General features: G+C 44.6%; 1 protein-coding gene across 1 annotated transcript; it reads right to left on the bottom strand.

The window, feature by feature from the left end:
• Positions 1–421: 421 nt before the first annotated feature.
• LOC136592636 (vomeronasal type-2 receptor 26-like) lies at positions 422–10,751 on the bottom strand. The gene is made up of 4 exons (XM_066588622.1): positions 10,701–10,751; positions 10,244–10,474; positions 3,439–3,583; positions 422–1,329 (listed from the first exon to the last, which is right to left on the bottom strand). The coding sequence occupies exons 1-4, from the start codon at positions 10,749–10,751 to the stop codon at positions 422–424; spliced, it is 1,335 nt and encodes a 444-aa protein (XP_066444719.1).
• Between the last annotated feature and the right edge of the window lie 14,968 nt (positions 10,752–25,719).

Here is a 25,719-nt window from a genome sequence, read left to right as displayed (position 1 = left end):
GGTCAGAAAAATACACATAGTGCCAGAATTGTGCAGCTTTCATCATTTCATCTCATAAAAAATATGATGAGTCAGAGAAGCTATGTGTCCATTCTGGTTGGTACTGGAGGGCTGCGTGAATGTGATTCTGAGTTAATAAGACCAGTACCGACATGTGTGCTTAGCAGTATTTTATTAACATAATTATATTAATGTAGTGATCCAGAATAAATACAAAGAATCATAATTTAGGCTCATTTATTGTTGTGATGGACACTGTTAAATCTGGAATTGCTGAAACAGTTACATCACTTGAAATTCTTAAGAAGGAAAAAAATGATGAGCCATATCAGAGTATTTGAAATCTTGTGACTATCATGTAACTTGATCAAAGCACGATTAATGCTCATAAGCCATATTCTTGTAATGTGATATTAATAAGTTATAACTTAATTTTATGCATTATTATATTTTTTGAGTTGAGATCCGATTTTAGAAGCAAAATATACACTTTTGGAAAAAATATACAGCCAAGAACTCCAGCACAGGAGGTCAATATGGCAAATATCTCCACAACCCCCATGTATTTTCCTCTGGTGCTCAGATAAGCTGGGATTATGGTGATCCAGACGCTGCAGAACAGCAGCATGCTGAAGGTGATGTACTTGGCCTCATTAAAACTGTCCGGTAATGTCCTCACCATGAAAGCCAGAACAAAGCTCACCGCTGCCAGGAGCCCCATATAACCCAACATGGAGTAGAAACAGATATCTGAGCCTTCATTACACTGAATCATGATCTGCCCAGGATAAGTGTGATGATCAAACTCTACATATGGAGGTGAAACCAACAACCAAATAACACAAATGAGAACTTGTACAGAAGAACACACCAAGACAACATAATTAGATACTTTGAACGAGACCAACTTCACCAAGGAACTGCCGGGTTTGGTGGCTTTGAAGGCGATGCAGACGGTGATAGTCTTGGCCAAAACAGAAGAAACACAGATGGAGAATAAAATCCCAAATGATGTTTGTCTCAGTAAGCAGGTTATGTGCACTGGGCAACCAAGGAAGAAGAAGATACAGAGAAAGCTCAGGAAGATGGAGACCAGGAGGGTGAAGCTCACAGACCGGTTATTGGCTTTCACAATTGGAGTGTCCCAGTAATAAATGAAGAGTCCTGATATAAATAATGTTACAGCAGAAAGAAATAAAGCAAATGCTGAAAAAACATCAACCAAAATGTCCTTCTCATAAGATAGAAACTCATATAATTTGGGGACACATTTCACTTTCTTCCCATCGGGCCACTCTTCTTCAGGACATTTATGACAAATCTCACTGTCTATAATAGCATACAAAAATGGTAGATTTAGCATACAGTATTGATACATAACAGTGATAATACTATATATACCAAAGGTACTTAACAGGCGGAGCAGGGTCCGAATGCAGATCTCAGCTACCAGATGCCTGCACCAGAAAAAGAAGCCATTGCCAGTTCCTGCAGTGATTTACTGATTTTGTAAACAATGGGATCATGTATGGCTACAGGTGTACTGCGCATGAATGCATATCACACGCACACGGACATGCGCAGTGTGACTCTTTTTTTTTTCAAATTTCCCACTCTGTTTCAGAATGGGGTTGCATATGAAAATGCTGTCCACATGCAGCGTATTGTGTATGCAAAGCGTAGTACGCAAAGAAATAGAGCATGCTGCAATCTCTCTGTCGTGCATATCGACATGCAGTGTTTTCATTTGCATAGATCAATGAAAGTCAATTGACTCCATCTGGCTAGTTAGAAGCCTCTAATGTGTGTCAGGAAAGGTATCATCCCTTAAGGAGAGGCCCTATGAGGTGAGGATACTTATAAGGTCAAGCAAATTTCTCCAGAAAGAGCTGTCTGTGTATGGTTTTCTGGCTTTTCATCAATTTCCAATCATTGTTATAAAGACCTGTATAACAGGTCTGACATTGCTTTGCAGGAATGCTGCCATTTATTATGTGACTGTTTTGCTAACTGGCACACAACAAGTCCGGATACGGCTTTAAAGAAGGACAAGTAGGTTGATACAACATAATTTATTAATACAAAAAAATAAATGATAAAAATAAAACAATTACATAAAAATAAGTGACATTGCGTAAATGTTTACAATGATTCTCTCCGCTTAAAATACATATGGCAAGTGATAAAACATAAACACACTTTACAATACAAAAGGCTTACAAGGACATACTTACAAGCTTAAATACTTCTGCCTGGAGTTCATCTTTTCACTGGAGAATGCACAGTGAAAAGCAGACAGGTTTCATGGACCAACACTGTAAGAGATGGTCTTCACCTTACAGGTACAAGATGCTTCTAATGCATTATGATTTGTGTCCTATTTTATATACTATAACTTGCTGAGTCATCTGCCATATTCTCCAAGCTTTGCAACCAAGATGTTATCAATCTGAGATACCCCCCCCCCCCCATCTGAAGTAGCCAGCTTGATTGATCAAAGGTTCAGAATCAACAAAACTCAATTCCCTAGACAATGATGATGGTATCACAGGATTAACAGGACTCAACAAATTCATGGTGAGACAATGTATAGGAACAGAGTTCAAACAAACCTATACAAATGGAATTGTTTATGCAATTAGCATTGTTGGGCAATTTATAAACTGACCCTTCACATAGGAACGTAAAAATATTAAATAATAAGTCAACAAAAAACTTGCAGTCTAAACAGGCAGCCGCTGTGTGAACAAACTGATGATGACATCACCAGCTCATTCATTCAAGCAGATGAGACTCGTGAGGTTCTCCTTGTGTCTATAAGGGCCATTAGTTTGATGCCAAGTGTTTCCTGTGTACATTCCCTTTATGTTAGCCTCTTGCTGTGCCGTCTGCTCTACATTTACAGCACGGTAAACTGTATTTAAAAGGTTACCCAGGCTGAGAAAACTCCTCACCATTGGATACACGATGAAGCCAAGAGACTTACTAAAATAATTGCTGTATTTGAATTTCGTTTTTCTGCAACATTTTTATCTCACTCACCCCGGACAGAATTTCTGTAATTCAACCCGCCTTTTAAAAAGTTTGGCGCATCTTTTACTTTACTTTCCTGTTTGAAACATTTGTTTTAGTGAATTTGGCCCAAAGGGTCAGAAAAAGGAAGCAGATTGAATGATTCCCATCAAATGTACTAAAAGGCGCACAGTTCTGTCATGTTTTTACCTGACTGGCAGACAGCGAGAACTGAAATCTTCATCTGATATGACCAGGCGTAGAGTAGCACTTTGCATGAGCATTAACACAACTGTCCATTTCCATCACACCGTGCTGTGAAATCCCACCTCTACTTGTGGAGGATTTATTTTACCTATATCCCATAATTTTCAGCCTCTGTTCCTGTCTGCAGGTTAGTATATCCATGGTCTGCAATATTCTTACCTGTTATATTGGACACTTCACCCTCAGAACAGGGGACACAGTCATAGCAGCAGACATGATATCCTCCATTAGAACGTTTTCTGTATCCTGGAGAACATCGATCGTTACAGCGAGACTGCGGCTTCTTGAAGAGAAGAATTATAAACTGAAATACAGGGTGGACCAAAGGTATGGAGGCACCTGAATTAATGGAAAACAGTGGATGGGAATGTCATCCTGTGCGTGTCATATTGCTATGGGCCAGGGGACATATCTGAGAGGGGACGTGTCAAACGTAGTTGCCATTTTGAAAGCGGCCATCTTGGAACCAAGTCAATATTTTCAAATGGAAAGTAGTGCATGTGATATATATCTGATATTTTATGAGGAACCCAAATCTATATTTAAGTGCCATGTATCTTTATTCCTGATGAAGTTATACATTTTCCCATGCGCGATGTGCTCAGGGTTGTATTGAATCATCAAGGTTCCTTTTCTCCCATTCACGATGCCCTGAGAGCAGCACCTCAGCAGAAATGCTTGGACAGGCATCCAGGATCCGCTGTTGCATGTGCGCAACACTCTGTATTTTCACTACATAAACCCTGAACTTGAAATTACCCCACAGGTAGAAGTCCAATTAGGTAAGATCCAGCAAGCGCAGGGGCTATTCTACTGGCCCACGATGCCCAATCCAATTTGCAAAAATTGCTGATCTAAAAACTTGTGGACATCATGTTCACAATGTGGGGGGCACCATGCCAGAATGTACCATCTTCATTGCACAGTGATGGAACACCTAGCCATGTAACAATTGCAGATACTTACCAGCAGTAAGGTTACCGTTGATAAAGAAGGGGTCCACTATCTTCGTACGCCACACACCGTACCTCACCATGATTTTGTGTGCCAACCATCTTAGAGGCATCTATCCATTGCATCATTAGTGAATATTTTGTTTGTTCACCTCCTCGCTCACATAGAAGTAGTATATCTGTAAAATGTGGGTCCTTCTGCAATTGCTTCGACACGCATTCTGCAAATTCAACATGGTGATCGTAACCGTCCTCCTTGAGATGATGCAGCAACTGGTTCTCGTATGGATGCCATTTATGTGCAGCCAGTATCCGCCTGATGGTGGTTAGACTCACCTGCTTTCCTGTGTTTCAGATGCCAGGTACTACGATGTTGGCTCTTGCAGAAGGACATCAGGATGGCCATTGTTGTTGCTTTGTCTGTAGCAATTTTGTTATGTTCACTTTTTGATAGGTCAAAAACAAAACCTGCTTGTCGAAATTTGACAAACAATTTGTCAACTGTGTCATGGTGGATGGGTTTAATGTTAGGTTGCCCACCATAGGAATCCACTGCACTGACTGGGGTACTGTGCTCCCCAGGGATCAAAACAATCTCTGTCCTCTGCTCGGATCTCACAGCCATATCTATCTCTAACAAAGAGAAAATTGGTAAAAACGTAAGCAATAAAGGAATAAAGCTATGTCACTAGAGATGAGCGAGCGTACTCGTCCGAGCTTGATGCTCGTTCGAGTATTAGGGTACTCGAGATGCTTGTTACTCGAGACGAGCACCACGCGGTGTTCGAGTCACTTCCATTTTCTTCCCTGAGACATTTGCGCCCTTTTCTGGCCAATAGAAAGACAGGGAAGGCATTACAACTTCCTCCTATGAAGTTCCAGCCCTATACCACGCCCCTGCAGTGAGTGGCTGGCGAGATCAAGTGACCCCAGAGTATTTAAATCTGCCCCGCCCGCGGCTCGCCGCAGACACACGCTGAGAGACATTAGGGAAAGTGCCATCTTGCTGTAGCTGCTATAGGGAGAGTGTTAGGCTGTTATCTTCATCTTCAAGAACCCCAACGGTCCTCCTTAGGGCCACATCTGACCGTGTGCAGTACTGTTGAGGCTGCTTTTAGCAGTTTTGCAAATTTGTTTTTTGTATATCGGGCGTGCAGACCATAGCGTCCTCAGTCTGCAGTCATTTTACTGAGTATAGGGGCAGTACTGGTGAGGCAGGGACAGTGGTACAGGGAAAGAGATATACTGGCTATATAGGCAGTGGGCTTTTTCAAAAAAATTGGAAAAAAAAATCTTTGGGCTGCCTGTGACCGTGTTCAGTTTACTGCGTGTCTGCTGGGGGTGGTAGTCGCATATTAATACCCAGCTAGGTGTTACTGCAGCCTTGCGCATAATTTTTTCTGGCTGCATTGTGCTTTCAATAACCACAGTCATCCTCCAACAGGGAAATCCATATATAGTCTATATAGGCAGTGGGCTTTTTCCCAAAAATTGGAAAAAAAGACTATTTGGGCTGCCTGTGACAGTCTTCAGTTTACTGCGTGTGTGCTGGGGGTAGTAGTCGCTCATTAATACCCAGCCTTGCGCATAATTTTTTCTGGCTGCACTGTGCTTTCAATAACCACAGTCATACTCCAACAGGGAAATCCATATACAGGCTATATAGGCAGTGGGCTTTTTCCCAAAAATTGGAAAAAAATACTATATTTGGGCTGCCTGTGACTGTGTTCAGTTTACTGCGTGTGTGCTGGGGGTAGTAGTCGCTCATTATTACCCAGCCAAGCCTGTGACCGTGTACAGTTTACTGCGTGTCTGCTGGGGGTAGTAGTCGCTCATTATTACCCAGCTAAGCGTTACAGCAGGCTTGCGCATAATTGTTTCCTGGCTCTGCTGTGTCCATTACATGATCGCCGTCATCCTGCTGCATACGGTGTCTGTCTGGTTTTTCACCTCACCATTTTAAAAAATTGAAGCAAAATACTTAAGGCCTACCACTGGCCTTTGGCCACTTGACTAGTTCTGCGCTGTGAATTCCAGTAGCTCAGTCATATGCACCTAGGTCTCACTACAGGCTTGTGCATAATTGTTTCCTGGCTCTGCTGTGTGTTCCATAAGCGAAGTCAGCCTCCAACCACAGACCAATACCTTTATTAGAAACTGAGCAGTGTGAGCAGGTCCTGTCATGGATGGCAGAAAGTGCATCCAGCAATCTATCGACCACCCAGTCTTCTACGCCGTCCACTGCTGCAACTCTGAATCCTCTGGCTGCTGCTCCTCCTTCCTCCCAACCTCCTCACTCCACGAAAATGACACATTCTGAGGAGCAGGCAGACTCCCGGGAACTGTTCTCGGGCCCCTGCCCAGATTGGGCAGCAATGGTTCCTCTCCCACCGGAGGAGTTTGTCGTGACCGATGCCCAACCTTTGGAAAGTTCCCGGGGTCCGGGGGATGAGGCTGGGGACTTCCGGCAACTGTCTCAAGAGCTTTCAGTGGGTGAGGAGGACGATGACGATGAGACACAGTTGTCTATCAGTGAGGTATTATATTCATCCTCCTCCTCCTGCTCCTCCTCCTGAAACCTCACGTAATCACGGCGAATGGGCAATTTTTCTTAGGCCCACAAGGCTCAGTCATATTACTTTTGTAAACAATGTTTTTACGTTTCAATTCTCATTAAAGCGTTGAAACTTGCACCTGAACCAATTTTTACTTTAACTGGGCTGCCTCCAGGCCTAGTTACAAATTAAGCCACAGTAACCAAAGCGATTAATGGGTTTCACCTGCCCTCTTGGTTGAGCATGGGCAATTTTTCTGAGGTACATTAGTACTGTTGGTACACCAATTTTTTGGGCCCTCGCCTACAGTGTAATCCTAGTAATTTTTATGGGCTTCGCCTGCACTCATGTTACAGCAAGGTGTGTGGGGTTGGCCTACACTTTTGCTACATAAATGTAACTGGGGCCTTGTCTATACTGCAACTACTGAAATGTGAAAGAGACTGTTATCTCCCTAAACTGCTGCAACGGGAATGTTACTGTGGCCTGTCTTGACTGCTACTACTATTGAAATGGAACTAATACTGTGCTCCCCCTATACTGCTGCTTCAGAATTGTTACTGGGGCCTGTCTTGACTGCTACTATTACTGAAATGGAACTAAGACTGTGCTCCCCCTATACTGCTGCTAGTGATATGTTACTGGGGCCTGTCTAGACTGCTACTACTACTGAAATGGACTAATACTGTGCTCCCCCTATACTGCTGCTAGTGATATGTTACTGGGGCCTGTCTAGACTGCAACTACTACTGAAATGGAACTAATACTGTGCTCCCCCTATACTGCTGCTAGTGATATGTTACTGGGGCCTGTCTAGACTGCTACTACTACTGAAATGGAACTAATACTGTGCTCCCCCTATACTGCTGCTAGTGATGTTACTGGGGCCTGTCTAGACTGCTACTACTACTGAAAGGGAACTAATACTGTGCTCCCCCTATACTGCTGCTAGTGATATGTTACTGGGGCCTGTCTAGACTGCAACTACTACTGAAATTGAACTAATACTGTGCTCCCCCTATACCGCTGCTTTGGAATTCTTACTGGGGCCTGTCTTGACTGCTACTATTACTGAAATGGGCGGTCGGGCAGCATGTTACCCAGGAGAAGTGGCAGCGGAGTGTCATGCAGGCAGTGATTGTGCTTTGTTGGAGGTAGTGTGGTGCTCAGCTAAGGTATGCCTTGCTAATGAGGGTTTTTCAGAAGTAAAAATTGTTGGGGGGGGGGGGGCACTCTTGCCGCTATTGTGGCTTAATAGTGGGACCTGGGAACTTGAGATGCAGCCCAACATGTAGCCCCTCGCCTGCCCTATCCGTTTCTGTGTCGTTCCCATCACTTTCTTGAATTGCCCAGATTTTCACAAATGAAAACCTTAGCGGAGCATAGGTACGATACAAAAATGCTCGGGTCGCCCATTGACTTCAATGGGGTTCGTTACTCGAAACGAACCCTCGAGCATCGCGGGAAGTTCGACTCGAGTAACGAGCACTCGAGCATTTTGGTGCTTGCTCATCTCTATATGTCACATTAAATTTGGATCCCTCATGAAATTCTCTACCAGATACATACTGTATGTCACAAGCACGCATTCCCATTTGAAAACATAAATTTGATTACCAGACGTTGGCTTTCAAAATGGCTGCTGTGTTGGACACCTTCCCCCATGCCACACACAGGATGGCATTGCCAACCACCATTTTCCATTGATTCAGGTGTAAATGAGAAGTTAATATAAGAAAAAGAGTCTTATCCAGCGCTGTCTTTAGGTTAGATAAATCTAATTGCCAAAGGCTAAAAATAATCGTAAGTAATATCCCCTAAAATATAACCTAATTACTTTATTATTCAAATAGACAAAGACAACATCAAATTATATTAAAAATAAATGGGCAAATGAGATGTGACTAGTAGTCATCAGTTAGTATCATGTGTGTAACTGTGCATGTACACACCAAAACATAGGCCTGCCTAGCCAACTTCCAAAAGCCTATGTAAAGAATAGTTAATCATCACCACCAAAACCTTATTAAAACCTAATCTATAGCCTCCCCGACATGTTTCACCTTGCAGAGTCCTCAGGGGGAACAACAACCATCGCTGTAGTGGGCCGAGCGCTGAACTGATAACTCTTAAATAGAAAAGAGGCGGAACAATCTTTTGAGTAGCCAATCTAGACCAGAGACAAGACAGCAGCAAATAACAATGTGAGAAAATCTTGAAAGACAGCAAATGGTGTTAGTTTGACCAATCCCATATCGGTGGCTCCACCAATTATAGTGTTTTACCAGAGCATGCCCAGTGCAGAACAGGGGCGGCTATCTCAATAGAGCGTGTGCAGACACTTAGAAAAATAAATGAATGTTGTCCCCTTCTTATAAAGGACTCACAAGTTATGTCCCTTTTTCATAGCCTGCTTATAATATTTTTCATATTGGAAATGTTATGTCTATTTTTGCTATGTTATAGTTGAAGTGTCGTGCCGGAGGAAGTAGTTTATAAATGTGCCTATAGTAAGGTGGTGTTCATTTACAAAAGAAAAAAACGCTCCTGTTTAGGTCTGTGTGACTGGTGTGCATGATTTATGTGTATGGGTAGAGGTTTTTGTTTCTCCAAGTCTATTTCCAGTATCAGTCCTCCAACCTAGTCTGTTTCAGTAGGCGGGGCATTCCTTTCATCTTTCTTTAGTCATGGACTGCAGTATTGACTTAAGCTACTGTCTGTTCCATATACTGTACAATTACTCAGCCAATCAGAGGCATCACTCTGCTGTCATTCAATGATGGCTGGGCACTGCCTCTGATTGGCCACGGCACTCAGCCAATCTGAGGCAGCACTTTCTGAAGGCGGGGAATTTTTTAATCCCTGGCCTCCAGAACAGAGAAGAAGACTGCTGGGGCTGGAGAGAAGAACTGGACTGCTCTTCTAGGTGATTAAATCTTTTTTTTTTTACTTTTTTATAGCTTGCTTGGATTTTCAGGGAAGGGCTTATATTTCAAGCTCTTCCCTGAAAAATCATCACTGCAAACCCACGGCTTTCAATGGGGCCGCAGTGTTGGCCCCATTGAAGGAAATTGGATAGCATCATGGACTTCTGTGACAGCTGTGGCAGAGGATTCCTTCATGCCCGCGGTCCCCGCGGGGGAGAAGGAGTCCCCTACCATATCTCTCACAGCTGTCACAGCAGTGTCAGGGGAGCGCAATGTTCCCCCTATGTTTTCAATGTGGCTAGCGCTGATGCCACTGGCTCCATTCAAAACAAAAGTCAATATCTCCCATTCTTCTTTGCGATGTGAGATTACAGTGAAAACATCCCAAATAAGAAGTAAACCATTGTAAATCATTGGTTTCATTATCATGTTTTTACTCACTCTTGTATTGCAAGCCAATCGTTTAGCAAGTGGGTGTCCACCCTTACAGAGAAGCTTAGTATGTACTATGATAGCCGGTTCCTCTTACTTGACCTTTTTTCCATGTGATAGAATCTATTAATCTGATCTGCTTCTCCCCTTCTGATGTTTCCTCCATGGTGCCTATGGGTTTGCTTTTGAAAAGAAACTCATGGCTGATCTCCGTTTTGTGCAGAATCCAGTTTGCTAAGTTGCATTGGAAGCTCGCTTGCCCTGTAGTAAAGGTAATCTCATCTCCCCCGGGATCTGTGTAATTGACGTTTTTCATGTATTTGTTCAACTGCAAAAAAGGGATAAAATGTGAGAATGAAGCAGCGTCACATCATCAAGGATTATTATCTGCATTCTCATATTGTAGAACACCATTTACTATATAGAAAAAAAAAACTGGTGAAGGACAGCGCTCCAGCCCACTGTAGCTGATATTGAACAAACAAGTGCCAGAATTGGTACAAAATGGGACTTACCCGGTGTAGGTGAGGAAACCCAGGTTATGGGCCACCCACCTTACACCTCCACGTCCATGTAGGCGTTGAATCCTGTTTATGGAGGTCCATGTTCCGGTTTCCTGACCCCTGTCCTGTGAAAGGGGAGGGGGGGGGGAGCTGGCCACGGCTTGTCACATCCCTAGGTGGGGATGCGACCATAAAATGGTATGCAAAACAATGGAAAAAAAAGCCCCACGCTCCCAAGAACCCATCTGTGTGGAGCAATGCGACAAGCTATTGAAGTTACAAAATCTTTAATGCATGATGTGTCGACGCATTTCGTCGTGCTACCGCGACTTCATCAGGTAACCTATAAACATACAATAAGTCACAATTTATATACAGATATTTGATGGGACTCACCCCAAGTAAAACCAATGGTATGCGGTAAATCGTATCGGCGGTTGGACTCCATTGTCATTCCGAAGCAGTAGAAGGAAACCCCAGCACATCCGGGCGCAGAGGTGACTTCCGGGACGTACGATGTGTCGTACTTTCGGCGGGGAATCGGTCCGCTGTAAGGATCATGTGATGAGTAACGTCACATGATACCCCCACTGTTTCCCGGTTCCGGGTCTGACGTATGACGTCATGACGTCAATAGAGCGCATACGTTCTACCCATCGATCTAAGAGCAATTTACTATGTGAAACTGCAACTTTTTCTTCATTTTAAAGCGGCTTATGTGTCTAGCCAAGCTCTGTATCACTTTACTGCACAATACCCCCTTAGCTACAAAAAAAGTTGTGGTATATATACATAAATAAGCTGGTTTATCATAAAAAATTATATATATATATAAAAGATATATATAAAAAATGTAATAATCATATCTTATTTATAAAGTCCCGCTATAATTAATAAGGATGTGTATCAAAAATTTTTTATATATATATATATATATATATATATCAATCTTGTTTATAAAAAACTCCATTCATAAAAAATTCCTAAAGCCAATTAAAATCAGTCCTAACTCGGGGTGGTATATCCAAAATCTTCCAAAATCAGACAGCACTTTCTAGAACTCCTCCAACACTTCGTTGAGACCATGTGGCATAAGCTTATTTAATTTAAAAATCCAATATATCTCCTTGATGCGTAAGTTTCTTATTGAAGGAATGAAGATGCTTTCTAGTGGGGTAACCCTGAGTCCTGCAGGGTCACAACCATGATGCATACTGAAATGTCTTGAGACACTATGCTTTGTGAACCCCTTTTTTATGTTACTCTTAGGTCTAGAAACCCTAGCCCTCAGCATGTTAATTGTTCTGCCAATGTATTTCCTTTTGCACGGGCATTACAATAAATAGATCACATTTTTGGTTTTGCATGTAAGATGTTGTTTGATCTGAATTATTTCTTTGTCCTGTGTTTTTATTTCCACTGTGCCATGGACAATAAGCGCACAGCTTTTACAACGTTTTGTGCCACACCTAAAAACACCCTTTTCGTCTACACTTAAACTTTGGTCTGGTCCATTTTTTTTCCTCTTTTTAGGTCAGGACGGGGCTAGTATGTTATTTAGTGTTTTATTTTTTCTAAAAATACATCTGGGATTCTGACCTATTTTATCCCCCAAAAAAGGATCACTTCTCAAAAGACCCCATTTTTTTAAAATGACTTTCTTGATCTCATTGTGCTGTTAACTATATTTTGTTATGAACATAGTTTGAATGGATGTATTCCCCTGTATCCCCCCCCCTCTTTTCTTCTTTCTGATTGTCCTTGGACACTATATTAACTTTGCTATAGGCTGCTTCTATTATCTCTCTGGGATACCCCTTTTCCATAAACCTCTGTTTAATAACCTGTGCTTGTTCTTCAAAGTCAGATTTCCTTGAACAGTTTCTATTTATTCTCTTCAATTGGCAGTATGGCACATTTGTCTTCCAGCTCTTGAGGTGACCGCTACTGAATTCCAAGTAGCTGTTGGTGTCTACTGGTTTAATGAAAGTTTTCGTGATGATTTCATTGTTCACCGTGGATATCTCAAGATCCAAAAATACTATATTCTGTGGACTAATGAACTCAATTTGAACTCGTTTGTGTTCACAGTCCTAATAAATTCTCTCAAACTTTCCGTATCCCCTCTCCATATCATCAAGATATCATTAATATATCTTTTATACAGTGTTATACGTGGATCATTGAACCTCCTTCTCTCAAACATGCCCATTACAAGATTGGTAAAGCTTGGCGCACTTTTCGTGCCCATAGCGGTGCCACGTTTTTGTCTATAGAAACCATTATTGTGTGTAAAGCAATTATTGCCTAAAATAAAGGCAATGGCTTCCAGCAAAAAATCCTTTTGTTGGATGGGCATGAGGGGATCCTCATTTAGAACCTCACTAATGGCATCCAAACCCTGTTGGTGTGAGATGTTAGAATAAAGGGCTTCCACATCTAAGGAACACCATAAAAAGAACTATGCCAATGCTCTTTACCCAAAATCTCCAATATATGGCCGGTATCTTTAATGTATGAAGGTAGATCCTTCACATACTTCTGTAATTGCGCATCCACATATTCAGATAAATTGGTGATGGAGCATATTCCGGCTATGATGGGGTGTCCAGGAGGGTTATGTATGTTTTTGTGTACCTTGGGTATATGGCAGAAATACGGGCATAACATTAGTTATTTATTTGTATTCGGTTTTGGAAATACTGTTGTTCTCTAATGCTTTTTTCATCATTTTGTGGAATGCTGTATTGAACTCCACCATAGGATCCTTTATTAATTTTTCATAGTAGGATTGGTCATCCAGTATTCTTAATGACTCCTTATGGTAATCCAAATAATTCATGAGTACATTGCCACCCCCCTTATCTGCTTGTCTCACCACTATATCATTCTTTTTAGTGAGAATATTCAATGTTTTTCTCTGACCCTCATTAACGTTAGACCTAATGGTTCTATTCTCTACGGATATTCTAGACTTGTGCCTATCCAATACTTCGGTGCATCATGCATCATGCATCATGGTTGTGACACTGCAGGACTCACAATTCATGAATGGGTGAGTGAGAGCTGCCTCTGATTGGTGAGGGCTGTGACCAATCAGAGGCAGCTCATTCAGCAGGTGGGGAATACTACTCAGAGCAGTTCAGGAGAACTGCCGGCCGGCCGCGGCTGAACTCCGTCTGCCGGGACAAGGTGAGTATATATATTTTTTTTACTTTTTACACAGTTTTGGATGATTTTCAGGGAAGGGCTTATATTTTTAAACCCTTCCCGAAAATTCATCCTGAGATCGCCTGCAGCCCATTGCTTTCAATGGAGCCGGCTATATTTCCGGCTCCATTGAATTCAATGCGCTGGACAGCGCTGCACTGCTCCGGCCCGTTTCTAATGAAACGCGGCTAGGAGCAGATTTTTGGGGCGATTTTTCGGCCCCGGTCATGCGATTTGCGGATGCGCATCCATCATGCGATCCGCAAATCGCGGCAAAAAACGCCCGTGTGACCGAGACCTCACATAGTAAATTGCTCTTAGATCGATGGGTAGAACGTATGCGCTCCATTGCCCTGGCTACATGCGTTCCAATAGGACGTTGTGGCATCATACGTCAGACCCGGAACCCGGAAACAGCGAGGGTATCATGTGATGTTACTCGTCACATGATCCATATAGCAGACCGATTCCCCGCCGGAAGTACAACACATCGTAAGTCCCGGAAGTCACCTCCGGGCCTGAATGTGCTGGGGTTTCCCTCTGCTGCTCCGGAAGGATAATGGAGTCCAACCGCCGATACGATTTGCCGCATACCATTGGTTTTACTTGGGGTGAGTCCCATCAAATATCTGTATATAAATTGTGACTTATTGTATGTTTATAGGTTACCTGATGAAGTCGCGGTAGCATGACGAAATGCGTCGACACATCCTGCATTAAAGATTTTCTAACTTCAATAGCTTGTCGCATTGCTCCACACGGATCGGTTCTTGGGAGCGCGGGGCTTTTTTTCCTTTTTTTTCCATTCTTTTGCATACCATTTACTATAGGACTGACCATAGTTAGTATCACATACATACCTCTGGGCTAAGAATGAACCCACAACATCTCTGTTGGATTTGGCTTAGACCGCGGTCAGATGAGCGGTTTTTATTTTTTATTTAACCCCTTTCCGCTCCAGGATGTACATTTACATCCTGGAGCGTCGGGGTATGCATGAAGAGAGGTCGCCCCGTGACCTCTCTTCATACAGCGCGGGCGTCAGCTGTTTATTACAACTGAGACCTGCGGGCAATAGCTGCAATCAGCCGTGCGACCGATCGTGGATATTAACCCTTTAAATGCCACTGTCAATTCTGTTCGGTGAGATCAGGGGAGCTGCAGGTGTTATGGCACCCAGGGGCCTTCTGAAAGGCCCTAGGGCTGCCTTAGAATACTGCCAATCAAGCCATCCCTGTGGGGTGGCTTGATATACTGCCTGTCAAATTTCAGTATGAAGTAATGATATAGCATTACATCATACTGCAAGAGCCATCAAAGCATCGCATGTTGTAGTCCCCCAGGGGGACCTAAAAGAAAAGTTAAAAAAAAGATCAATAAAGTTTTATTAATTGTAAAAAAAAAGTAATAAAAGTTTTAATCAACCCCCTTTGGCCATATCTATAATTACAAAATCTAAATCATAAAATAAAAATACATATTTGGAATCGCCACGTCCGTAAAAGTCTGATCTATCAAAGTTGCACTTTATTTACCCCGCACGATGAACGTCGTACAAAAAAAAAAGAACGCCAGAAATGCACTTTTTCAGTCACCCTGTCTCCCCCCCCCAAAAAAACGCAATAAAAAGCGATCAAAAAGTCATATATATTCCAAATTGGTACTTTCGGAAACTACAGGACATCCTGCAAAAAATGAGCCCTCGCTCAACTACGTCGATGAAAAAATAAAAAGTTATTGCACGCAGAAGATGGTGGCAGAATATAATTGAAAAAAATAAATGTCTTTAAAAAATAAAAATAGTACAGTAAAAAAAAACTATGCAAGCCATTTTTGTTGCAGTTTGTGCGCCGTAGAAACAAGACACACTGAAAAATGGCAGAATGTCGCTTTTTTTTTCATTTTAGAATTGTTTAAAAGTTTTTCAATACATTATATGGTACTTTAAATAACACCATTGAAAAATACAACTTGTCCCGCAAAAAAACAAGCCTTTATACAACGACGTCGATAGATAAATAAAGGAGTTATGATTTTTTTAAAGGGAGGAGGAAAAAACGAAAAAGAAAAAAAAAAGGGGGCCGCGTCATTAAGCGGTTAAAAATCAGCTTTATTAGAACAAATGCTTTCCAATGAAAATGGTCATATGTCAATTTTTTCTTTTGCAACTGCAAAAGATAGGACAGCGTTTAAAATTGCACGTTGCATGTGTAAAAAAACCATGTGGCCGAAGCAAAAAATCGCACATAAATAGTGCGATCGGTATCCCCTGCTGCGGCTGTGACAGCTACAGTAGGGGATTTCTTGGATGTGAAACACTAGGATGCTCAAAAGCAGCAGGAACCACGGCACTCAGAACAAACCACATCCAGTGGGAGGCGAATTGTATGCAGATCGGCTTAATGGTGACCTGAACCCAAGGCCTCCACCAGAGGCATAACTTGAAGCTTCCAGGCCCCAATGCAAAACCTGTAACAGGGCCCACAACTATAATGCTTTATTCATAGTACTAGGTTCCCTATATTGATAAGAGAGGCCTTATGGGCCCCCTGAGGCTCCTGGGCCCGGGTGCAACCGCATTCTCTATAGTTACGCCCCTGGCCGCCACAAATGTCCAAGAAGAATTGTAGAACGTGGCAGCATTAACGGTAGTCTCTTGTTTAAAAGTTTTAAAAAATTCTATCGAGCTTGATAAAGGCCACTTGTTTGCCTGAAACGCTTCTTTTATGGATTAAATAAAAAAAAAGTTTTACTTTTAACCAAGAGACTATCGTTAATGCTGCCACGTTCTACAATTCTTCTTGAACCCCTGGATGCCGTCACATTCATTGAATGGCTGAGAACAGCCTCTGACTGATTACAGTGCTCAGCCAATCAGAGGCAGCACTTTCAGGAGGCAGTTATTTTTTAATCCCTGGCCAGAAGAGATGCTGAAGAATACTGCTGGGAACTTGGAAGAAGATGTGCCAGAGATGACAGATCTTCTAAGGTGATGTATTATCTTTTTTTTCAGCAGCTAAGGATTTTTTTCAGGGTAGGGCTTATATTTCAAGCCTCTTCCCCCCCCAAAAAATCCTTGTGAAGGGGGTTGCCTTCAACCCATTGCTTCCAATGGGAGGCAGCAGTGCTGGCCCCATTGAGAGCAATGCGTGGAATCCCCTTATCACTAAACACTGACAGTGATGTCACAGTATTCAGTGATAAGGGGACTCCCTGTGGGCATGTAGAAATCCCCTGGCACAGCTGTCACAGCTGTGGGAAGGGAGTTCAATGCACTCCTTATGTTTTCATTGGGCTCTGGCGCTGCTGCTGCTGGCCCCATTGATGACAAGGGGAAACCCCTGGATGTGACTGCATACAGGGCTTCACATCCAAGGGATACCCTGCTGCAACTAGCACAGCCACAGCAGGGGATACCGATTGCACTATTTATGTTCAATTTTTTTATTTTTGCTCTGGTCACACGTTTTTGTACACATGAGATGTGCAATTTTTTTAGCCCGCCTATTCATGCGCTAAAAAAATTGCTCGTCTGACCAAGGCCTTAGGGATAAACTAAGGGGCACAATCTCAGGAATTGCTCAATCTTCAACTGCCCCTTTTCTGGTACATGACGAGGGTGTGACTAAAAGGGGTTGTTCTGCTTCCAGTCACTCAATCCTGCACTCATTGTAAGATCACACCCCAACACAGCCTCATGTGACCTCAAAATACTTGCTTCCACCACTGCAATTTCAGCTTGTTACGTGAGCAAAAGGGGTTAATCTACTTTCACTTCCTTAGTCATATACTCATATCATGATGAAACACAGATCCCACCCAACACCTGCCCAAAAAATAACCATTGAACCATTGACCGTTTTACTATAAGAAAAGCCAGATGGGTAAGTTTCAGTAACATACCAAGGAGTACGGGCCTCGCTGCACTCCAGCAGTCAGAGTGAACTTTATCAGGGGCTATTAGTTCTCATAGAGCAACAAGGATGGAACTTATTAACCCCTTAATGTCTCAGGCTTTATATGGAATAGGATCACTACTCGATCCTGTTCTATACAAGGTGGGTGCTGGCTGTTTAAGGGCTCATTCAGACGAGCGCTGTCTGCACGCATTAGAGACTCTATAAGAACCAATGGTTTCCTATTGAAGCGTTCACATGAAGAAGTTTTAGACACGCAAAATACTCGCATCTAACAAAGATAGGACATGTGAGTGCTGTGCGCGCATCTAAGGTCCGTGGTGCAAGTAAAGATAGGACCTGACCGGGGGCATGGCCTAACTGAGCTACGGAATGGCCGTTTGATTCTGGAGCTCTGAGAACCTAACAACATAAAAGCAACTAAAAGCACCTTCAGAAACACCACATCTTCTTCGGTGGAAAACTGGAAGCCCTCTCCATAGGCTGATGCGACACCGCAGTTCATCCGTCCGGACGCCTGAAGGACTTCTTCACTGCCCGCGGCAGAAAGCACAATGCTACTCAAGAGGCCCTGGTCTCCCTGCCCGCTCTGACTGAGGATAGAGGGGAGGTTGCAAAAGCGCTTCACCCTACACCGCTAATACCTGCTACTCCCGGAGCCCTGTTCTGTTTTCCCGCTCCGTTAGAGGAAGAGAGTGAGAGCTCTGTGTCATTTACCAGCGCACGGGCGACGGCTGGTAGTCCCGAATCCTGTGCCTGCCTGCACATCTTGGAGGGGGATAGGGGGGAGAGCTCCACGGCGCTGGACATCGCGCTGTGGACAGCCGCTGCTCCTGAAGCTGGGATCTACCTGCCTGCTTCGGCTGAGGTTAGAGGTGAAGGTCTTGTAGAGAACAGCGCAGAACTGCCGTTAACTGCTGATTCTGAAGACGTGGTCTGCCTGCTTGTCCCGACGGACAACAGGGGTGAGTCCTATCCAAAGGCTAACCCTTCATTATTAACCAGTGCTACTACTGTAAACTTGGTCCCTCCTTTTGGTCCAAAAAGGATTAGGGGTGAGATCTCATCTAATAATCCCTCATTGCCCATTTCAAAGATCTCCCAAAAAGCACTATCTCAGGGAAGTAATAGCCAAAACTCCTCCTTTTGTACACCATTGTGTGCAGGGGAAAATAAGATGGCCTCCAGAGGGAAGAATCACCAGAAGGGGACACAGCATGCTTCTAAAATGGTGCCAGCTCCACAATCTCAGAGACAATTACATGTTTCACCTTCTGCCAGTCCGCTTAAAACAGAAACAAAAGCTCATGCAAGAACACACAGAAGAGCCGTTGTCATCTAACAGGGAAGACATTATTTGTGATATGCCCACAACTAAAAAAACAGTCACAGAAAATTTTATGAAAGAAATGCTGGTTGCTTTAAAAAATTCTCTGCAGGCTTATTTTGATTCTCTAACATCTACACTGAAATCTAATCTAGAGGAGTTTGACGAGAGGATTACCCATACTGAAAACAAAATGGGCAAACTAACACACCCACATAATGATCTTATTGACTCTTACTATGCTTATCTGATGAGGTGGATAAGCTAAAACTCAAACTAGCTGACATGGAGGACAGGAACCGCCGTAACAATGTTAAATTTAGAGGGATACCAGAATCGGTCTCACCAACGGAGATCACCAAATATTTACAACAACTGATTAAAACTATCCTGCCAGATGTGCCCACTAACGAGTTGATTATTGATAGAGCTCATAGACTGCCTAAACCTAAATTCATTTTGGAAAAAACGCCAAGAGATGTACTTGCACGAATACCTTATTTTCATATAAAGGAAGCAGTCATGCAGACGGTCCGCAAAACAATCCTATTACCTGAGCCTTTCAGTAATGTGCGCCTCTACATAGATCTATCCCAAGCTACCCTGCAGGCGAGAAGAAAATTCTCTAACATCACTATTGCTCTCAGACAAGCAAAAATTCCCTATAAGTGGGGTTTTCCCCCTAAGCTAATAACCCAAAAAGATGGATTAACCCACGTTCTCTCCAGATGCAATCAACCTACTGTCTTCCTGGGATATTCATCCCGCAGAAACAACTCCCACAGGCCCGTCGAGGCGACCTAGAGCCTACTAGAAGAATCCTCTAGCTGACGATCTAGGTCGTTAAAAATTAGCAAAGGTGTCAAAGAAGGACTTTCTGAAAAGAATCTCAGTTTCTACTTACAGAAATGTTTATGTTTTTTGTTAAACCAGACCTCCGACTAATTCCACATTATACTACGGCAGTTTATATCTTAAATATGGCTGTTAGGCTTCTCTCCTCTCTATAAATGCAAATGGGCTGAATTTACCATTCAAGTGGTCTGCAATGTGGAGAGAAGCCCTCGCCAGCAATGCTGATATCATTTGTGCTCAAGAGACTCACTTTGATGCCTCCGCATGTCCAAAACTGGCTCATAACAAATTTCCCAACATATACCTAGCGTGTGCCTCTGAAAAGAAAGCAGGTGTTCTAATTGTGTTCAAAGACACTGTTGCTACGGAAATTTCTACCCTAGAACAAGATCCCAAGGGCAAATATATACTTATCTCAGGCAAATTGAACTCCACTTCTTTTACGTTATTAAACGTTTACGCGCCTAATTCAGTGCAATTAAGATTTCTAAATAAAACTATTAAGAGGCTGTGGAGGCATGGAAGGGGTAGACTAATAGTTTGCGGTGACTTTAACCTGATTCCGGATAGGACTATGGACTCTTCCTGCAATCTCCCTAAAAGAGCTCCTTCCTTGCAGCACTAACTTCAGAAAGAAGCATTTTATGTGTTCTGTTGCTTAAATGCCCCAGCTAGAAAATATACCTTTTATTCCTCTAGACATAGAACTTTCTCTCGCATAGATCTAATTTTAGTAGATAGATGCTCACTGCCTTCTGTTACAGATGCGCAAATAGGTACCGCCACGTGATCTGAGCCTGCGCCAATCTCAGCTACCTTCTCGTGGGGACACAGAGCAGGAGGAGCCAAGATATGGAGAACCAATCTTTTTTTGATGGGTATCCCACAGCATCTTAAAGGTATTTCTGAGGCTCTGTCAGAATTCTTTGTTATTAACTCCACTCCAGAGGTATCATCTCTTACAATCTGTAATGCACACAAGGCCTTTGCTAGGGGAATCCTCATCAAGATGAGCGCTAAACACAAAAAAGAAAAAGAAGCACGCATATCTGAAGTGCTCCTACAAATTTCAAATACTGAAAAAAATCTCCAATCCTCTGCCTCGGAGACAGATCATGATCAGCTCTTTATTAGAGATGAGCGAACGTACTCGTCCGAGCTTGATACTCGTTCGAGTATTAGCGTGTTCGAGATGCTCGTTACTCGTGACGAGTACCACGCGATGTTCGAGTAACTTTCACTTTCATCTCTGAGACGTTAGCGCGCTTTTCTGGCCAATAGAAAGACAGGGAAGGCATTACAACTTCCCCCTGCAACGTTCAAGCCCTATACCACCCCCCTGCAGTGAGTGGCTGGCGAGATCAGGTGTCACCCGAGTATAAAAATCGGCCCCTCCCGTGGCTCGGCACAGATTTATTCTGACATAGAGGAGGGAAAGTGCTGTTGGTGCCGGAGCTGCTATAGGGAGAGCGTTAGGAGTGAATTTAGGCTTCAAGAACCCCAACGGTCCTTCTTAGGGCCACATCTAACCGTGTGCAGTACTGTGGGGGCTGCTTTTTGCAGTGTTGCACTTTTTTTTTTTTGTATATCGGCCGTGCAGAGCATTGCGCCCTGCAGTAATACTCGAGGGCCAGAAGTGGTGGTTAAGCAGGGACAGAAGACATATATTGTGAGGCAGGGACAGAAGACATATTGATTGAATATAGGCAGTGGGCCTTTGCAAAAACATTTGGGGAAAAAAATCTATTTGGGCTGCCTGTGACTGTCCTCAGTGTTCTGGGTCTCTGCTGGGTGTAGTAGTCCTCCTAATTCATACGCAGCCAGCTAAGTGTTACAGCAGGCTTGCGCAAAATAATTTCCTGGCTCTGTGTTGGCTGTTAAATCACCGCTGTACTGCAGTCCACAGTGCAACACTCTGCAGTTATTTGACATACTCCAGGGCCAGTAGCCGTGAGGCAGAGACAGAAGACATATATTGATTGAATATAGGCAGTGGGCCTTTGCAAAAACATTTTGGGAAAAAAATCTATTTGGGCTGCCTGTGACTGTCCTCAGTGTTCTGGGTCTCTGCTGGGTGTTGTAGTCCTCCTAATTCATACGCAGCCAGCTAAGTGTTACAGCAGGCTTGTGCAAAATTATTTCCTGGCGTTCTGTAAGCGAAGTCAGCCTCCAACCACAGGCCAATAAGCGGCACATTTAATTACAGCGTTCTGTTTCTGCATTACTGGTAATTAGAGATGAGCGAGCACCAAAATGCTCGGGTGCTTGTTACTCGTGACGAAATTATCGCGATGCTCGAGGGTTCGTTTCGAGTAACGAACCCCATTGAAGTCAATGGGCGACCCGAGCATTTTTGTATATCGCCGATGCTCGCTAAGGTTTTCATTTGTGAAAATCTGGGCAATTCAAGAAAGTGATGGGAACGACACAGCAACAGATAGGGCAGGCGAGGGGCTACATGTTGGGCTGCATCTCAAGTGGGCCCCCCCTTGGGCTGCAAGAGTGGGCCCCCCCTCCCAAAAATTTTTACTTCTGAAAAGCCCTCATTAGCAATGCATACCTTAGCTAAGCACCACACTACCTCCAAGAAAGCACAATCACTGCCTGCATGACACTCCGCTGCCCCTTCTCCTGGGTTACATGCTGCCCAACCCCCCTGCACGACCCAGTGTCCACAGCGCACACCAAACTGTCCCTGCCCAGCCTTCAGCTGCCCTCATGCCACGCCACCCTCATGTCTAATTATAAGTGCGTCTGCCAGAGGAGCCGCAGGCACACACTGCAGAGGGTTGGCACGGCTAGGCAGCGACCCTCTTTAAAAGGGGCGGGGCGATAGTCCACCATGCTGTACAGAAGCAATGAGAAATCCAATGATGTGCCACCTCCATCTGGAGCTGCACACGTGGGCATAGCAATGGGGAACCTATGTGCCACACACTATTCATTCTGTCAAGGTGTCTGCATGCCCCAGTCAGACCGCGTTTTTTTATAAATAGTCACAGGCAGGTACAACTCCGCAATGGGAATTCCGTGTGCACCCACAGCATGGGTGGCTCCTTGGAACCCACCGGAGGTACATAAATGTATCCCATTGCATTGCCCATCACAGCTGAGGTAATGTCGTGCTTAATGCAGGTGGGCTTCGGCCCACACTGCATGCCCCAGTCACACTGGGGTTCTTTAGAAGTGGACACATGCAGTTACAACTCCGTGTGGACCGACAGCATGGGTGGGTGCCAGGAAGCCACCGGCGGTACATAAATATATCCCATTGCAGTGCCCAACACAGCTGATGTAACGTCAGCTGTAATGCAGGTGGGCTAAAAATTCATTTGATTACACTGTAGGCGAGGGCCCCCAAAAATTGGTGTACCAACAGTACTAATGTACCTGAGAAAAATTGCCCATGCCCAACCAAGAGGGCAGGTGAAACCCATTAATCGCTTTGGTTAATGTGGCTTAATTGGTAACTAGGCCTGGAGGCAGCCCAGTTAAAATAAAAATTGGTTGAGGTGAAAGTTTCAACGCTTTAATGAGCATTGAAACGTATAAAAATTGTTTAGAAAAATTATATGACTGAGCCTTGTGGGCCTAAGAAAAATTGCCCGTTCGGCGTGATTATGTGAGGTTTCAGGAGGAGGAGCAGGAGGAGGAGGAGGAATATTATACACAGATTGATGAAGCAAAAAGGTCCCCGTTTTGGATGGTGATACAGAACGATGCTTCCATCCGCGGCTGCAGCCTACGTATTGTTTAGGTATCGCTGCTGTCCGCTGGTGGAGAAGAGAAGTCTGGGGAAATCCAGGCTTTGCTCATCTTGATGAGTGTAAGCCTGTCGGCACTGGCGGTTGACAGGTGGGTACGCTTATCCGTGATGATTCCCCCAGCCACACTAAACACACTCTCTGACCAGACGCTAGCCGCAGGACAAGCAAGCACCTCCAGGGCATACAGCGCGAGTTCAGGCCACGTGTCCAGCTTCGACACCCAGTAGTTGTAGGGGGCAGAGGCCTCACCGAGGACGGTCGTGCGATCGGCTACGTACTCCCTCACCATCCTTTTACAGTGCTCCCGCCAACTCAGCCTTGACTGGGGACCGGTGACACAGTCTTGCTGGGGAGCCAGAAAGCTGGCAAAGGCCTTGGACAATGGTCCCCTGCCTGCGCTGTACATGCTGCCTGATCTCTGCGCCTCCCCTGCTACCTGGGCCGCAGAAATGCGCCTTCGGCCACTAGCACTGTCGGATGGGAAGTTTACCATCAGTTTGTCCACCAGCGCCCTGTGGTATAGCATCATTCTCGAACCCCTTTCCTCTTCGGGAATGAGAGTGGAAAGGCTCTCCTTATACCGTGGGTCGAGCAGTGTGTACACCCAGTAATCCGTAGTGGCCAGAATGCGTGTAACGCGAGGGTCACGAGAAAGGCATCCTAACATGAAGTCAGCCATGTGTGCCAGGGTACCTGTACGCAACACATGGCTGTCCTCACTCGGAAGATCACTTTCAGGATCCTCCTCCTCCTCCTCTGGCCATACACGCTGAAAGGATGACAGGCAAGCAGCATGTGTACCCTCAGCAGTGGGCCAAGCTGTCTCTTCCCCCTCCTTCTCATGCTCCTCCCCCTCCTCCTCTGGCCATACACACTGAAAGGATGACAGGCAAGCAGCATGTGTACCCTCAGCAGTGGGCCAAGCTGTCTCTTCCCCTTCCTCCTCATGCTCCTCCCCCTCCCCCTCCTCCTCCTCCTCAACGCGCTGAGATATAGACATGAGGGTGCTCTGACTATCCAGCGACATACTGTCTTCCCCCGCCTCCGTTTCCGAGTGTAAAGCGTCTGCCTTTATGCTTTGCAGGGAACTTCTCAAGAGGCATAGCAGAGGAATGGTGACCCCAATGATTGCAGCATCCCCGCTCAGCATCTGGGTAGACTCCTCAAAGTTTCCAAGGACCTGGCAGATGGTTGCCAACCAGGCCCACTCTTCTGTAAATAATTGAGGAGGCTGATTTCCATTACGTCGCCCATGTTGGAGTTGGTATTCCGCAATAGCTCTACGCTGCTCATAGAGCCTGGCCAACATGTGGAGCATAGAGTTCCACTGTGTGGGCACATCGCACAGCAATCGGTGCACTGGCAGATGAAACCGATGTTGCAGGGTCCGCAGGGTGGCAGCGTCCGTCTTGGAGTTGCGGAAATGTGTGCTGACCCGGCGCACCTTTCCGAGCAGGTACGACAAGTGTGGGTAGCTTTTCAGAAAGCGCTGAACCACCAAATTAAAGACATGGGCCAGGCATGGCACGTGTGAGAGGCTGCCGAGCTGCAGAGCCGCCACAAGGTTACGGCCATTGTCACACACGACCATGCCCGGTTGGAGGCTCAGTGGCGCAAGCGAGTGGTCGGTCTGCTCTGTCAGACCCTGCAGCAGTTCGTGGGCCATCTGACTCTTCTCTCCTAAGCTGAGTAGTTTCAGCACGGCCTGCTGACGCTTGCCCACTGCTGTGCTGCCACGCCGCGCGACACCGACTGCTGGCGACGTGCTGCTGCTGACACATCTTGATTGCGAGACAGAGGTTGCGTAGGAGGAGGAGGAGGGTGGTTTAGTGGAGGAAGCATACACCGCCGCAGATACCACCACCGACCTGGGGCACGCAATTCGGGGGGTGGGTAGAACGTGAGCGGTCCCAGGCTCTGACTCTGTCCCAGCCTCCACTAAATTCACCCAATGTGCCGTCAGGGAGATATTGTGGCCCTGCCCGCCTGTGCTT

This window comes from Eleutherodactylus coqui, unplaced genomic scaffold (assembly GCF_035609145.1).
Source record: "Eleutherodactylus coqui strain aEleCoq1 unplaced genomic scaffold, aEleCoq1.hap1 HAP1_SCAFFOLD_32, whole genome shotgun sequence".
In the NCBI taxonomy this organism is placed as follows: Eukaryota; Metazoa; Chordata; class Amphibia; order Anura; family Eleutherodactylidae; genus Eleutherodactylus; species Eleutherodactylus coqui.
This window is presented reverse-complemented; position numbering and strand designations above follow the sequence as displayed.